General features: G+C 42.2%; 1 protein-coding gene across 2 annotated transcripts in view; it reads left to right on the plus strand.

Moving 5' to 3' along the window:
* The window catches only part of LOC131706678 (interferon-induced protein 44-like), a 66,401-nt gene that overhangs the window by 30,063 nt on the left and 19,278 nt on the right, over positions 1-17,060 (plus strand). For both annotated transcript variants that reach the window (XM_059008243.1, XM_059008242.1), the window contains exons 7-8: positions 3,820-3,906; positions 4,006-4,216. In XM_059008243.1, coding sequence (XP_058864226.1) covers positions 3,820-3,906; positions 4,006-4,216 — 298 coding nt within the window. The remainder of the gene's footprint in view (positions 1-3,819; positions 3,907-4,005; positions 4,217-17,060) is intronic.

Consider the following 17,060-nt stretch of genomic DNA (forward strand, 5'->3'; position numbering starts at 1 on the left):
TGTATACCAAAGCAACAGAACACATCAGTTAAAAGGTTTAATGGTGTAACCACTGTTTTATAGCAGTTAACCATTTTTCTTCTAGATTCAGAAATAGACTGGCGGAATACTATAGTTTTAATTATTACTAATTCAATTGCAACACACAAGTGGGATTCGTTCTGGTAACAATTTTTTATTACCTTAAAACACAAAATGGCAGTTGTCAAAAAACTAGAATCTGTATTCTCATGTGCAGTGTGACAGACTGCTCAGGTAGTGAGGTCAGACCAGGAACTAGACAGACAACTGAATGCGCCAATGCGTGGATTTAATTATAAATGAACAAATAAAACAGTTGAACAAAACAAAAACACTCAAAATAAATGGCACAATGGGCAAACGAACAGACAAACAAACACTGACCTCCAACAAGTAGCAGGCTGGTGTAGACCCAAAACACGTAGCAATTGTTAGTAACTTATTTATATTTCTCCCGACTCTCTCCCGTTCTCTCCACACTGAACACCCAACCCCGAGGTGAGTGATTCGTGTATCTATACACACACACACACCTGTGCCAGAATTCAATTACTAATTAACCATTCATTTGAATCTCGACATGTGAACTAATTTGAACTTCCTGTGCTTCCATACAGTTACCCATTTTAATCTGCACGTGAAGTGATTGTGCAATCCACATGGCCGGCCACCTCCCCCTTAAAAGCCCAAAAGTCCCGTTCATAGTCCTGAGCCAGAGACACAGAGACCTTAAGGGCCCCATGGGCGGCAATGTTCCCCATACCAATGCTGTCAGTGGAAAGGCTGACAGCTTCCAGGCTTGCTTCACCAGCTGAGTTAATTCTGGCAGCAGAAAAGCTGCTAAGGGCACTGCTGACAGTGCGGCGAGTTCCTCCTCCCATGGCACCACTAGCAGCAGAAATGCTGCCGGTGGCAATGCTGTCAGTGGAAAAGCCGACAGCTCCAAGACTGGCTCCTCCAGTCGGGGCAATTCCAGCAGTGGAAATGCTGCCATTGGCAACGCTGACTGCGGTAATGCTGGCAACAGCACTGCTGTCAGCAGACGTGCTGACGGAGGCAGACTCCAGCAGAGGCCACAGCAAATCCCCGGGGGTCAGCTGCAAACGACCTCCAGGCGATGACGAACAGGCCTTTCCGGGGGATGGTGAACAGGCCTCCCCGGCCGATGGCGGTGGCGCTGGCAGCAGTAAGGCTGCCCTCAGGGTGGGACACTCCAGCAGTGGCAGCGGTGCTGTGTACTCCAGCAGTGTAACTATCGTAGGTGGAGGTGGTCTCCTCACCTCTCCCCCTTCTCTGTATCCCACGATTCCCTTTTCTTGGGTTCCAGCCCCAGAACTTCCTGCAGTGCAAATGCTGCTGCTGGTTATAGCAGATATACAATTTACAAAGTACACAGCGTTTTAGTTATTCCACAGAACAAAAAGACTCAACCCGATTCCCAGTTCTGCTTGCTATATCCTAGGATACTTGAATTCAATAGTACTACTCGGGTTGAGTCTAGACCATAGCACGCAGAAACAAAAAACGTAGATCTCCACTTCAAACGTTCTTTGGGGTTCTCTGCTTGAAATTCTAAACCAACGCAGTCAGATTCCTGGCTCGGCATCTCAGAATTCAATTGTAAAAAATACAACTGGAGTTCCAAATAAGAAGGAAAAAAACTTAAATGTCTGCAAAAAATCTGCCCCTTCTTTTAAATGGGGTAGGTTTTCTTTTTCTTTATTAATTATCATCGTCTTTTTCTATTTAGTTTTTCTCTTGGCAACTCGGATCTCCTTTTTCTTCTTATATTTATTTCTCCTTCTACTGCGTCTATTGGCCAATCATATCTATTGCATGCTGCATAATATATTTAACCCTTTACTGGGTGTAACTTTCTATGGGGTTACAGTGGCAATCCTTCTAAATTAAGAGACAATTAATACACAGCATCAAATAAGTGGCATTCCTTAACAGTTAAAACAAAACATTTTCATCCTATTTGCATTATAAACACTTACTCCAAGCCTGCACACAAACTTTACAGCATACATGTAATACCAAGTGCAAATACCCACGCATTAATAGCTAGAAGGTTTATTTTAACATTTTACATACACACGGTGCAATCAGTTTATTGTGCATAAACCATTGTGCAATAATCCTGCCCGCATTGAAGTGCTTAATCATCAACGTACCTGTATAATGTGCAGCTGTTTTAGTCAAAGCGTTATCTTCAGGGGTCCCCGAGCGGCTCATCTGATAAAAACACTGCCGTGCACCTTGCAGGGTGAGTCGTACAGCGCAGCTTTGAGTCCTGCCTGTGCGCAGTTAGCCGGTCTGCGCTGGGGACTCCCAAGGGGGTGTTGCATTGGCTCTGACGCTCTCAGCGGGTTAGGGAGGGAAAAGCCGACAGGGACTGTCTCTCCTCATCGAGCCACAGTGAACTCTACAGGCCAGACAGCTGGTAAGCCTGGGTGGAGACCTCCAGGACTGGCTTTCATTCTTTCTTTCTCATGACCGCCCTTAGCCATGCAGCCAAGAATGAAACTGCCACTCAAAGAAAAAGAAAACAATAAAAAACTTTTAAAATACTACAGAAATCATTTAGCTGGGAAGGTACTGCGTTAAACTTAAAATTAGGAGATGACCCGTGTGTAATCTAATCTATTTGCTTTAACATTTTAAAACATTTTCTGTCCAACTATGTCCTAGAAATCGTATAACCTTATGCTATCAGATGACCCCAAAATAGTATCAAACCTTTAGTTTTATTGTCTGAATCAATGTTTTTTTTTTTTAATGCAATTTGTCAAATTTCAACCAACCGAAACCACACAACAAGTATAAGTAGATCAAGTGTGCCCTACCTTCTCTTGCTCCTCTCTGCAACTGGAAATACTGTATTCTGGTTCCAATGTATTGTGTGTTCACAGCATCAGATCCTACAAGAATCTTACCATGCCCCTCCCATTTAACCAAATATAGACTGGATTTAGATTTTTTTTAATCAGTGGGTGTCACCTCATCTACTTTGTTTTTCTTCATTTTCATTACTTCTGTAATCGCAGAGAACAACATGCCTTAACCCTTTGCAGTCCATTTATTAAGTGCGCGTCAGACACGTCAGGTCTAATTAATTTTCACACGCGCAGTTAATTTTAGACGCGCTGTTTAAAAGTATTTTTTTCCACAGTCAAACGGGTTTAAAAGGCCCTGCATAACAACAAAGCACTCACTAGGCATCTCCAGCCCCGCCCCACCCTTTCGTTCGCTATAGCTTTCACCTATGTAAGAAATAAATAATAATAATAATAATAATAGTCGTACATACCGATCAATCATCTCCTGATCACTCGTTTTATCACCAGACTCCTCAATAATGCGATCCAAGTCATTATTTTATTACTATAACATCTCAAAAAAGCTCTGCAAATGTCCGTGTTCTCTGTGCGCTCACTCACAGTCAGCCAGCTTGTTTACTTTTGACCGCTCCATTATCTGATACCAGGGCCATGTATGACTATTCATGAGATACACCTTTTTTTTTTTTTTCAACTTGTCTCGGCTCCTGTCGCTCCCACTCGGCCATTGAATGGTTTTTCGGCTTTTTCCGGAGAAACAACGATTAGAAACCCGTTTTTTTGCGTTTCTAAAATGATGTCGGACAGGGTCCGACAGTGGAGCTGATAGGAATAATTGCAATGTCGGACCAGGTCCGACATAGGACCGCAAAGGGTTAAGATCTGCTGCAGTGGGAGGACAGTCATCTGCTCCGGCAAGAGGTAGATCATATTAAAATCCTGATCTTTACCACAGACCAGAGCCGAGACCAGAGCCGAGACCAGAGCCGAGACCAGAGCCACTTCTCCCTAATCCATGGTGTGAAGTTGAATTTAGTAATGAGTAAGATCCGTTTTTTTTTATTTTGGTATTTTCTGAAATATTTATAAGACTGAGCTTTTTAAAGTTTTATATTTCTTTTCGTTTTTACTTGTTTTACAGTGCTTACATGAAACTTCAAGAAGAAATAAAAAAACACCAACCACACCCTAAGGCTTCCACAACAAATATTCTTATTTCGGGCAGTGTGGGTTCCGGGAAGTCAAGCTTTATAAATTCTGTGCTCTCAGAACTCAGGAGAGAAGAACTCAGCGGCAGAGAGCAAAACATTGAAGCCGTGAGACCAGGTGCAGAAACAAGCGTCACACAACATGTAAGTGTTTAAATTCCAACACCTCCTACACTTCTCATCTAGTGTGCTTAATTACTGTGTCCTGTCATCTCACTGGCAGTAACAGCAGAGAAAAAAGCAGCAAGTGCACATGAGGTTCAGGTGCTTTAAGCCGAGGGGACACTAGTCTACATGTTGCTAAAAAAATGTAGAAAGGGAGATATTTTTTGGAGAAAGTGACGTGGAAGCTACAGTTGCAAGCAACTTCAAAGGACTTTTGATTTTGTAGAAACAACATTACAACATAAAATTATTCAACCAATGAAAGTGGGAAAAGTCATGTGACTTGCTTCACTGCAAAATAAAAACAAATGGCAGAGAAAATGAATGTGAAACTGAGAAACCGATGTGGACATGGTCAGGGAGACTCTCCTTATGGTTTTTTTTCAGAGTGGTATATATTAGAGGTCGACACGGGTACCCGTAAACCCGGGTAAATTACCCGACACTACCCGGGTCTCGTTCTACTATCCAGGTTTAGGTTTACTGATTTGAAAATTTAAAGAAAATGTAGAAAATTTGACAATACAGTTGTAAGCCCTGGTCTCTGGTCAGCATAATAAAGACAACATTAAAACAAGCTTTTAACGTCGGCAGGAAGGGGTTAACTGACAGGATATCAATGTTTTACAGAAAACAATAACACACAGCGAGCGGCAAGTACACCTCAGTAATAATAACTATTCCTTTCAGGAACTAAATCGGAAAGAAAACATCCCAACAGTGCTCTACAGTGCATTTAATTTGGTCACACATGTGATTAAACATTTGCTTGTGCGAACGTAAATTTTAATTTAGGCACATGCGCCACTAGAAATTCCTAAAGGTTGACTATAAAAAATAAACGTGTTTTAACCTGAAATTATAAAACATTACAAAAAAAAAACACATCTAAACAGTCATCGCTCAATCGTAATGTACTCTGGGAATGTAGTTCATTGGTGTCCACTGCCCACTGTTAATCACACATTAAAAACTACAAATCCCATACATATATATAGACACACACATACATATATATATATATATATATATATTGTGACCCAGAGACTCGCCACACAGGCTCGCTCGGGTTCTTTTCCCTTCCAAATCACGACCCAACACACAGAATTTGAATTAAGCGCCAACACACACTTTTTTTTTGTGAACATTTTTTTTATTGTTTTTAGACAATGCACTACAATACTATTCAATATAATAATAGTAATAGCAAACTATTTACAATGCTGGCTGAGGAACAAAACCTATACAGAATTAAACCTATACAGAATTAAAGTAGGTCTCTCACAGCTGTGACAATTTCTGACCATGGTGACATAGATTTGTGCTTAGCACCATGCAGCCTGGCTGTAGATCCTTCTAAACGTGCGATGGACTGGATATGTACCAGGTATGATATAATGGAAGGTCAGGATTGAACCAGGACTGTAGAATAGTTTTCTTTGCAGCAGTAAGAGCAGCTAGCAGGAGCCTACGATTAACTAAGGATGGACAGAGTTTGGAATCATCATTTAGTAGAAATAAAGTGGGTGTTGGTTTAATTTCAGTCTTCAATAATTTAGAAACAGTAATAGCCACACGTTCCCAAAAACTGCACACTGCTGAGCACTCCCAAAACATATGCAATGTAGTACCCATTTCACCTTTTTTACAAATGAAACAAAACGGGTCTGTTGATATTTCCATTTGAAAACGCTTGAGTGGAGCGGTGTAAGCTCTATGTATAAGTTTAAAATGAATGAGTTGGTGTGCTAAATTTTTTGGAGATAAAAGTATTTTCCCACCCTTTATCCCAATTAGGAGTGACACCATATTTACAGAGTTTTCTATCCCAAATAGTTAAAACTGTCAGAGGTTTTAAAGTATGTTTTATAAAACGATCATATAGAAAAGACACTAACCCTTTGGTCAAATAAAACCACCCTACAATTGGATGGGAAGGTAACCCAGTGTCCAGAGGTATTCCACAAGCACGGACAGCCGAACGGAGCCGCAAGTACATAAAGTAGGACGAACCAGGGAGAGAGTAGGTGTCCTTAAGGTCCTGGAAACTGCGTAGGCCCTTATCATTAAAAATGTCATTTAAAGTGAATATGCCTTTGGATGACCAATCTGCATACTTAAATGGTTGCCCCCAGTCATTAATAAGGGATTATTCCATATTGGAGAGCAGCTGTTAAATTTTGAAAAAACTCCAAGATTTCTTTCAGCCATTTTCCAGACCTTCAAGGAATTAACTATAATAGAACCTGCTCTAAGATTAAAGGCCTTAGACTTATGCCCTGAAAAGGGAATATCTTGAATCCTCAGTGGTGAAACCAGTGAGGCTTCAATTTTACGCCAAGGCACCAAAGATTCCGAGTTCAACCAAATCTGAAAGGCTCTTAACTGGAATTCCCAGTAATACAATTTAAAATTAGGAACCGCCAAACCACCAACCCCTTTAGGACGCTGTAAAACTGAGAGTCGAATTCTTGGTCATTTGCCTCTCCAGATAAATTTAGAAATGATGGAATCAACCTGTTTAAAGTAATTAATTGGTGGAGAAAGAGGCAACATGAAAAATAAGAAGTTAATGCGGGGCAGGATATTCATCTTGATAATTGAAATTCGACCATGTAAGGATAGAAGTAAGGGTGCCCATCTCTCTAAATCATTTACAATTTTCTTTAATTTTAATACCTAAGTAAGTGAAGCCGTTAACATTACATTGAATTGGGAAATTCTGTGGTAAGGAGAGGTTCTTAGCTTTTATATTTAGAGAAATAAGAATAGATGTATTCCAATTTATCTTGTACCCTGATAAATTCCCATATTCCGTAAACAAATCCAGCGTCTTTGTGATAGATTTAGAGACATCAGAAATAAATAGCAGGATGTCGTCTGCATATAATGAGATATGATGTTTAGAATCGTTAATACTAATGGGAGTATTATCTGAGCTTTGTCTTATAGCTTGGGCCAGCGGTTCTAACGATAAAGCAAATAATAAGGGCGACAAGGGACAGCCTTGCCGGGTGCCTCTTTCTAAAATAAAAGGTGAGGACCTATATAAGCCAGTTTGTACAGATGCTGTAGGAGTATTGTACAAAGTACCAATCATTTTAATAAATAATGAGCCAAAGCCAAATTTTTCTAAAACTAACCACAAAAAGGACCATTCAAGACGGTCAAAAGCCTTTTCAGCGTCAAGTGAAAGAATTGCGCACGAGTCAGGTTGACTCCCAGTATTGTCTAATATATGAAGTAGGCGCCGTAAATTGTCTGAGGCAAGCCTGCCCTTCATAAAGCCTGTCTGATCATGACAGATTAAAGAGCCTATATAAGGTTCAAGCCTCAAGACCAGAGCCTTTGCATACAATTTAAGGTCTGAATTAATTAACGAGACCGGTCTATAGCTTGAGCAATCAAGGGGGTCTTTTCCTTTTTTCAGTAATAAAGAGATTAAGGATTTCTTTTGGTCTCTATGAAAAGAACCCATGTCCATAGCATAATTAATAGATTTTAGTATTAATGGCCCCACAAAATCCCATATTGTCAATAATAGTTCTGGAGGCAAACCAGGAGACTTCCCTTTTTGCATAGAGCATACAGCACGATCCAGCTCCTCTAAAGTTAGTGGAGCCTCCAGCTGTTCACTCTGTTCCTTACTGAGTCTAGGTAACTTGAGATTATCCAGAAACTCTTTAACCCTGTCTGTGTTGGATTGCTTATCAGACATATACAAAGTGGAATAAAAGTCCTTAAAAACACCATTAGTCTCTTCAGGATCAGATGTCAAGACAGCATCAGAAGTTCTTATTGTGCTTATGCCCGCTAAACGTTCATTATTCTTAAGTCTCAAGGCTAAAAGCCTACTAGGCCGATCTGCGTTTTCATAGTATAATTGTTTGCTTTTGTGTAATAAGAATTCTGCTCTAACTGAGGTCAAATCATTGAATTTATTTTTCAAAATTATTAGTTGTCTAGCTCTCTCTGTCAAATATTTGCTTTTCTGCTCTTTTTCAGTATTTAGTATTTCTTTCTCTAATTGAACTATTTGTCTATTGCGAGAAGAATTTAAGTGAGAAGCAAATGCTGTACAGTTACCTCTTAGAAAACATTTAGTTACTTCCCACAATATTTGTGGATTGTCAGTCGAGTTGGAGTTCAACTGGATAAATTCAATCAGACCAGAACGCAGCTGTTTAAGGAACTCCTCATTCTGTAATGAATAAGTATTAAATCGCTATCTATTAGCGTGAGACGATTTGGGTACAAGGCTGAAAGAATATAATATAGGGGCATGGTCTGAGATTAAAATCGGTAAAATATCAGTACCCAGCACAAACTGAAATATATCTGGAGAAACAAAGACGTAATCAATACGTGAATATGTTTTATGCCTGGCTGAGAAAAAAAGTATAATCCCTAGCATTGGGGTTCCTCATCCGCCAGGCATCCCATAAATTAACCTCCTCCATGAAATGCGATAATGCTTTAGAAGTAGAGGATATGCATGTTTCTGAGATAGATTTATCTAGATTAGGATTAACCACAGCATTGAAATCACCACCAAGAATAACATGATAATCTGTGAATTCTGACAATTTAGCAGAGATATGATTTATAAATTGGGGGTCAAAAGAATTGGGTGCATATACTGATACAAAGAGTTATTAAATTCACACCGAACATAAGTAAAGTGTCCCTCCTCATCAGCACCTGTTCCATGAATATTAATATTTAACTTCCTATTAACCAGAATTAAAACTCCCTTAGACTTGGTAGACGCACAGGAGTTAGCCAACACTCTATAATGTTTATTTTGAATTCTGTTAACATCAGAGGACCTAAAATGTGATTCGTATTCCTAAAATGTCGACTTTCTTGCGGTGTAAGAAATCAAGGCATTTAGTTCTTTTTGCAGGAATATTCAGGCCACGCAGATTCCAAGACACAACTACTAGATCACACATTAAGGTGGTTTTAATACCAAGGCAGGCCACCCATCTCTCCCCAGTAAGAAAAGCACGTTTCTTAATAATATAAGAGACATAAGGATACACAAAATGTTCCAAAATATAAATTTGTCCAGCATCATCACTGTATAAAATCCCAGCACAGAAAAAAAGAATGACGGAACAATGATCATTAACGACAATAGCAAAAAAACAACTAAGATTGCCAGCTGCTAAGGAGAAGTGTCCAAACTTGCTCCCCGAGAGCAGGTCTCCTCTAAGAATAGCAAGGCTTACAAAAAAAAAAATTGAATGGTGTATACAAAATGCACACATATACACACACACACACATACATATACACATACACATATATATCTATATACATATACTGTATATACACACATATACATACATATATATATATATATACACACGTACACATATACATACACATACCTACATAGATACCTTGCTCTTATTGTATTACTTGTACTGTAACACTTGAAATGTATTTGCTTACGATTGTAAGTCGCCCTGGATAAGGGCGTCTGCTAAGAAATAAATAATAATAATAATAATAATAATAATAATAATAATAATAATAATAATAATAATAATAATACACATATACATACACATACACATACATACTGCATATAAAATAAAGGAGATTTATATATCTAATAGTAAATAAATAAAAATACTAGCCTAAGCATATACACCTACATTCGTATCAGCGTGCTATTTTGTGTAACACTTAACACTGTATATATAACTTTACACCATACATGCGATGCACGCACACCCAGCTGCACAGAGCCATATATAATTACCGACATCTTGAAATGTGGTGTAGCAGGAAATTAAATATTAGGAAAAAAATATATAATATTATTATTATTATTATTATTATTATTATTATTATTATTATTAAGAGTCATTGAAAGGATAATCTAAACCATCGACTGACCAAACTGGTAAAATCCAATTCAGCATTTAACTCAGAGAAAAATCCATTTCACTTGATTTCTGACAAAAAGTGATCAGCTTCATCAGGAGAATTGCAGTAGGATACTCGACCGTTTCTCACAATTTTCAATTTGGCAGGGTAGATTAGGTAACTCGGGATTGATCCCTCTCTTAATCTTCTGCGAACCGCTGCGAAGGCTTTCCGTTGGAGAGTTGTGGCAGTTGAATAATCCTGGTAAAACTGTAGCCTATCCCTACCATGTTCAATGGCAGCACCCCGCTCCTTTGCAACATGGAGAATAGCCTGTCTGTCATTATATCTTAGTAGCTTGAAAATCAGAGTGCGCGGTTTGCTCCTTTTTTCCGTACCATCTGTACCATCATAGACCCGATGGGCCCTTTCGATTTCAATAGAGCGATTGGCCAGCGAGGGAAACCATTTCGGAATTTGTTCTTGCAAGAAAACGACGGCGTCTGAGCCCTCGCATCCTTCTTTCAGCCCGGTGAGTCTAATATTTGATTGGTGATTCCGATCTTCCATGGCTATCAATTTGCTTTGTAGTTCAGATAACTTGTCTTTGTACTCACGGAACTCCTGTCTGTCCATTCTCTGAACCTGCTGCACATTATCCACTCTCGCTTGTACGGCCTTAAGATTAGCAAACTGCTTGTCTACTTTCTCTTCCAATTGTAGTATCCGTTTATTAATATCATTCAGGTAATCTCGTATGCCACTTTCTTCTTGCAGTACTTCATTTAGGCTCTCCTGCATGCATTCTTTAATGGCTGTTTTAATTTCGGGATCTAGTCTCGCAGGTGCAGCCTGGAGCTCGAGTTTATCACATATGCCAGATGAGGTGGCGACTGAGTTAAACGCACCAGCTAAGGATTTCCCTTTTTTTTTCACGATAGGAGATGGTGTATTAGCATTTATAACCGCAGCCGATCTCTTCACTGGTGTCTCCATGATCCCTAAATAAACAAAAAATGCCTTTTATAAAATATTGAAGAGAAAAACTGGGAAACAAACGCTATCGGGGGTGGAGGTTGGTGTTTAAGCATCCATCTTGGCGGCTTGCTCACCGGAAGTCCCGCCAATGCGCACTTTTAATTATACAAAATAAATAAAACAAAAACAAACACCTAGCTCCTTCGGAGCGCTAACTAAACATTCACTCTAACGAAGCCGGACAGCTAAGCTGTTTACCGGCTGAAACAAAAACACAGTTTTTTTTTTTTTTTTGTAAGTTGAACACAAACACAACAAAAAGGTTTCACACAGTACCTGAAGGGACTTGCTGCTCTCTTTATATACCCTGCACCTGGTTCTAATTTACAATAGACAAGTGCAGGTGATAATTAACTAATAAAACAATTAAGTTAGGGCTTTTCAGCCCGTGTCCTTCTGGGAGGTGTAGTCCTCTGTTCTCCCCAGACTACACTTTCTTACTAATTATATATATATATATATATATATATATATATATATATATATATATATATATATATATATATATACACACACACACATAGATAGATAGATATAGTAAAATAAGCTAAAAGTGCTTGGGGATAACAAGCAGGCCAGAGTCGGAGGACGGGTCAGCAGGTTGAAGAGATACCCTGGACCTGTGTGATGAAGGGCATTGTAGGTGAGCAGGAGAATTTTTAAAATAATCCTGAACCCTACAGGTAGCCAGTGCAGCTGGGCAAGACAGGGGGTAATGTGTTCATGTTTTTTTACATCTGGTAAGGATCCTGGCGGCGGCATTCTGAACTAGCTGCAATCTGTTGACGGCGCGTGCCGGAAGACCACCATAGACAGAGTTGCAGTCATCGAGTTAAGAGGAGACGAATGCATGACAGAGTATCTCCGCATTCGGGAGGGAAAGGTAGGGACAGACTTTGGAGATGTTGCGAAGGTAGTAGAAGGAAGATTTGACCACAGAGGAGATGTGGGCATCAAAGGAGAGGTTGCGTTCCAGAAGTACACCAAGGCTTCATGCAGTGAGGGAAGGCAAAAGCAGACAGTTTCCGAGGTTCAGGATGATGTTGGTGGATGAGGTGACCCAAGGGAAGCATGTAGATGTTGAAGAGGAGGCCCAAGAACAGACCCTTGAGGGGCAACACAGGTGACTGGGTTTGCATCAGCACTGCATCCAGCACAGAAAACAGACTGCATGCGTCCAGATAGGTAAGATGACATCCAGGAGAGACAGGTTCCAGAGATCCCAGCATACTTCTGAAGGTGGTCAAGAAGAATGCCATGACCTATGGTGTCAAATACAGCAGGTAGGTCAAGAAGGGCAAGCACAGATGGAGCATCAGCATCAGCATTGAGCAGGAGATCATTTACAATCCACAGCAGAGCAGTTTCAGTACTGTGATGCGGCCGGAAGCCAGACTGCAGAGATTCTCAAGCAGATTGTCGTCCGTGAGATGTTTCATCAGCTGACTGGCTACAGCCCTTTCGAGAGTTTTGGAAGGAAAAGGAAGATTGGAAATTGGATGGAAATTAGGTAAGACAGCCGGGTCAAGGGAGGGTGTTTTGAGTACCGGCGTTACTCAGGCAAGCTTGAGGGCAGCAAAACCGATCCCGAGTCCAGGGACAGGCTGAGAGTGTGCGTAATGGAAAGAGCAAGATCAGAAACACAGAGACAGACAAGATCAGTTGACCAGGGTTCCAAGGGGCATGTGGCAGTAGTTGATTTCAACAGTTGGCCGGAAACATCAGTAATGGAGAGAGGATAGAAGGAGGAGAGAGCAGGAGGGGTAACCGGAGGCAAGTCAAGGTGGTCAAGAACAAAACTGGGTTTGTGGCAAGACAGCGTAGAATAAATGTCAATTTTGTTTCCAAAAGAAGGAGGCGAAATCATGACAGGTAAGAGAGGAGGATGAACGGGAGATGGATCTATCGGTGGCTGGATGTAGGATTTGGTCAATGGTCTCAAAGAGAATACTGGGTTTACTGTGTCCCATAGTTATGAATTCAGAGAAGTACTTCACCCTGGCAGCAGGGAGTGCACACCAGTAGCTACTGAGAGAGTCGGTCCAGATCTCTCTGTGAACCGTTAGTCCAGACGACCTCCACTTGCACTCAAGTTTGCGGCAGGCAGACGTAAGCACTCGAAGTTCGAGGGTGTATTATTATTTATTTTTTTCTTAGGAGACGCCCTTACCCAGGGTGACTTACAGTTGTACCATGGGCAGGTGCGATTTTTCCTCGCCGTTCTTACTGTAAGCGGGGCAATGGTTTCAAATGAATCTGAGTAGGGGTGGTTTCTGCCCTCACGATGTGTATAAAGTACAAAGCTTGGCAGACAGCTAACAACTTCAATAAAGACCCAGGAGACAGGGGTACCATTTGAAATCTTTAGTGATTATTTTTTCTCTGTAAAACACAGAAAAAAATACAGAATAAAGAAAACAAGTATTAGAAAATGTTCAGCATACATTCACACAATACATACACATAAAGAATAGCCCGACTCAGCAAACCATCACAAGCTAACAACACAATAGGCCTAGCTAGCCAACATGACCCTGCAGAAAAAGTGCCGCTAAATGATAGTACCAGAACTATGCACACATACAACATTATTACAAGCACATAATCTCGTAATATACTGATATCTAAGTAGATACTTTACAAACAAAAGTAGCTAAGTCCCACGTCAAAACATTAACTAGCGTGCTAACAATCAATGCAATTCCTATAGAGAATATTTAGCACTCATTAGCTTAGCATCATCGCGACGCTAAAGACTAAAATAAACATGTAAGAACGCAAATATTCTAGAAAGCACAGCTTGAATTAACAAAAGCATGTACTAATGACTTGAAAACAAAAGGTGCCTACTTACAGACTTATCTTTATCCAAGGCCTAGTAAGAAAGCAAGATGGAGCTCATCTGTGGTGTTGACGTTCTTCAGATTGCTTGGTCAGGAATAAGCTCTGAACAGGAAATTAGCTGATTTAAAGCTACAGTACCCAAGTTCGCCACTAGATGGCAGTGTAGAACAGTAGAGCAATAATACTATGTACAGATAGATATACAGCTATCCGAACAGGTGGCGTTGTAGAGGGTCACCACATTGTCAACCAAAGACGGGAGAGTACCAATTAGAGGGGATGCAGAGACACATTCCGAGAGTTTCAGAGGATTGAGTAGATTCTTGTGATGAAAGGAAATAACAGTATCAGTAGTAGAGGAAGGTGCTTGAAGATTAATATTAGCAGTGATTAAGAAATGGTCAGAGAGAGATATCTCAGATGGAGAGATTGGAGAGGTCAAGACCCCTGGTGATGAGCGTGTCCACGGGTGTCAGTGGGGACGTTGACAGATTGAGAGAGTCCAAGGACAGTCCAGGAGCGTGATGAAGTCAGTCACTAGAGGTGAAGAAGGCAAGTCGCCATGAATGTTGAAGTCACCTAGGAGTAGGATTGTCAGTAGAAGTGCAGACAAGGGAGAGGAATTCTGAAAACTCAGCAATAAAAGCAGTTATTCTTTGGTGGACAGTAGATCACAGCAAGGGTGAGGGACATGGGAGAGGGGAGCTTGATAGCGAGATGCTCAAATGAAGAAAAGGACCTTTTCCCAATCTCTCCCAATGGCTAGTAGAAGCCTTATTCCTGGACGTGTGGCCCTTAGACTGGCTGGTTAAGACACTGTTTGCCAATTTATACTGTCCTGCAGATCTAGCGCTGGTCCAGTTTACACGCTATCAAAATTGATTTCAATCTACCACAGCTCAAACACTTTAGAAAATGAATTACTACAAACAGCAGCTGATGTTGTTACAATAGGAAACTAGCATTTAGACTCACTTACCAATCTGTAACAAACTTACCTAGTATAAAATAACTAAACACCTAGGTCATAGATGTATACGACACCAAGCATAAAACATCAAGTACTGCGGCCTCAGCAAGTAAATCAGTACAGCATAAAACAAGGATTTCACGGGAACCAAGAGAGTAAACTTCAACAGGATCTGTTTATAATATACTATTAGCAAATATAACAGTAATGAAATGCGTGTACATGGAGAAATCAGTATAGTATCAGAAAACGTTCAAGTACAAACCATTGCAGCTGATAGAAAAGAGAAATGTATATATCATGTGTTTTAATAGCTACATACATTATACCGTTTAGAAGGACCATTAATAGCAAACCATGACTACAGAACATTGCTGAATAGATTAAAGAGGAAAGGAAACAGAAGCAAACTAAAGATATGCCTCTAAATAATTAGACTGCTGTGACACGATGGCAGAGGATACTGGTGTTCTCAAGACTGAGAGACAGAGTATTTTAGAAATGGGGGTTTATTTTTAATAAACCAAAACCATAAATAAAACAAAGAAATGCCACACGGCAAAATAAAGGGCACAATGGCCAAAACAAAGATTTAAACAAAACAGAAATATCTTAAACTAAATATACAAAACTCAAAGTCATGAAACCAGCAAACACACAGCCCCCAGCACTTCAGTGTTTCTCCTTTGTTCTCCTCCCTCTCCCCCGTGCTGCAGCATGGCCAGCTTTATATTGGCCAGCTGGGCCAATTAAACAATTAATGATATAATCCCCCAATTTGGTGATTGGGATCATGTGTTTAATTGGCGGCCATTCCAGCTCTGGTCTGTAGCTCTACTCCAGAACCAGAATGGTCGCCCATCACGTGACCCCTTCCATTAAAGGAGCAGGACAACTTTGTCCTGCCACATATCCTCCCCCTTGTGTCAACACACACTTGGCCCCAACGGCCACCTCCCCCTCAGTCTCAAAGTCCCGGAAGAGGGGGAAGCAAGGTGTTTCTGGGGGCGGCCATGGTGGAATGTCCTCCACCCCCCCATTTCTTTGTGACTAGCTCCCTCTTCCAGGGCTTCAGCCACACTATCTCCTGCCGCGAAAGTGCGGCTGGGGAGCTGGTCTCCTGACCTCCACCCCCTTCTTCATGGCCGGCAGTTCCCCTTTGTGGGGCTCCGGCCACATTACTTCCTGCCACGAAAGTGCGGCTGGGGGAGCTGGTCTCCTGACCTCCCCCCCCTTCTTCCTGGCCAGAATCTTCCCTTTTTGGGGCTCCGGCCACCCGATATCCAGCAGCGAAACTGCTGCGGGGGGAGCTGGTCTCCTGACCTCCACCCCCTTCTTCATGGCCGGCAGTTCCCCTTTGTGGGGCTCCGGCCACATTACTTCCTGCCACGAAAGTGCGGCTGGGGGAGCTGGTCTCCTGACCTCCCCCCCCTTCTTCCTGGCCAGAATCTTCCCTTTTTGGGGCTCCGGCCACCCGATATCCAGCAGCGAAACTGCTGCGGGGGGAGCTGGTCTCCTGACCTCCCCCCCTTCTTCGTGGCCGGCAGCTCCCCTTCATGGGACTCCAGCCACAGTAGCGACCCCCGGCGAAGCAGGCTACAGGTAGCGACTCCAGGCGAAACAGAGCCCTCGGGAGGCGACGACAGCAGCAGCAGCGGACCCTCGGAAGGCGACGGCAGCAGCAGCAGCGGACCCTCGGAAGGCGACGGCAGCAGCAGCAGCGGACCCTCGGAAGGCGACGGCGACGGCAGCAGCAGCAGCGGACCCTCGGGAGGCGACGGCGGCAGCAGCAGCGGACCCTCGGGAGGCGACGGCGGCAGCAGCAGCGGACCCTCGGGAGGCGACGGCGGCAGCAGCAGCAGACCTTCGGGAGGCGACGGCAGCGGACCCTCAGGAGGCGACGGCAGCAGCAGCAGCGGACCCTCGGGAGGCGACGGCAGCAGCAGCAGCGGACCCTCGGGAGGCGACGGCAGCGGACCCTCGGGAGGCGACGGCAGCAGCGGACCCTCAGGAGGCGAACTCGGGAGGGGAGCCCCTGGCCATGGAGACGGCAGCGGAAGCTCCACTTCTCCTTCGTACCCTGTAACTAGT

The sequence above is a fragment of the Acipenser ruthenus genome, chromosome 36 (assembly GCF_902713425.1).
Source record: "Acipenser ruthenus chromosome 36, fAciRut3.2 maternal haplotype, whole genome shotgun sequence".
NCBI lineage: Eukaryota > Metazoa > Chordata > Actinopteri > Acipenseriformes > Acipenseridae > Acipenser > Acipenser ruthenus.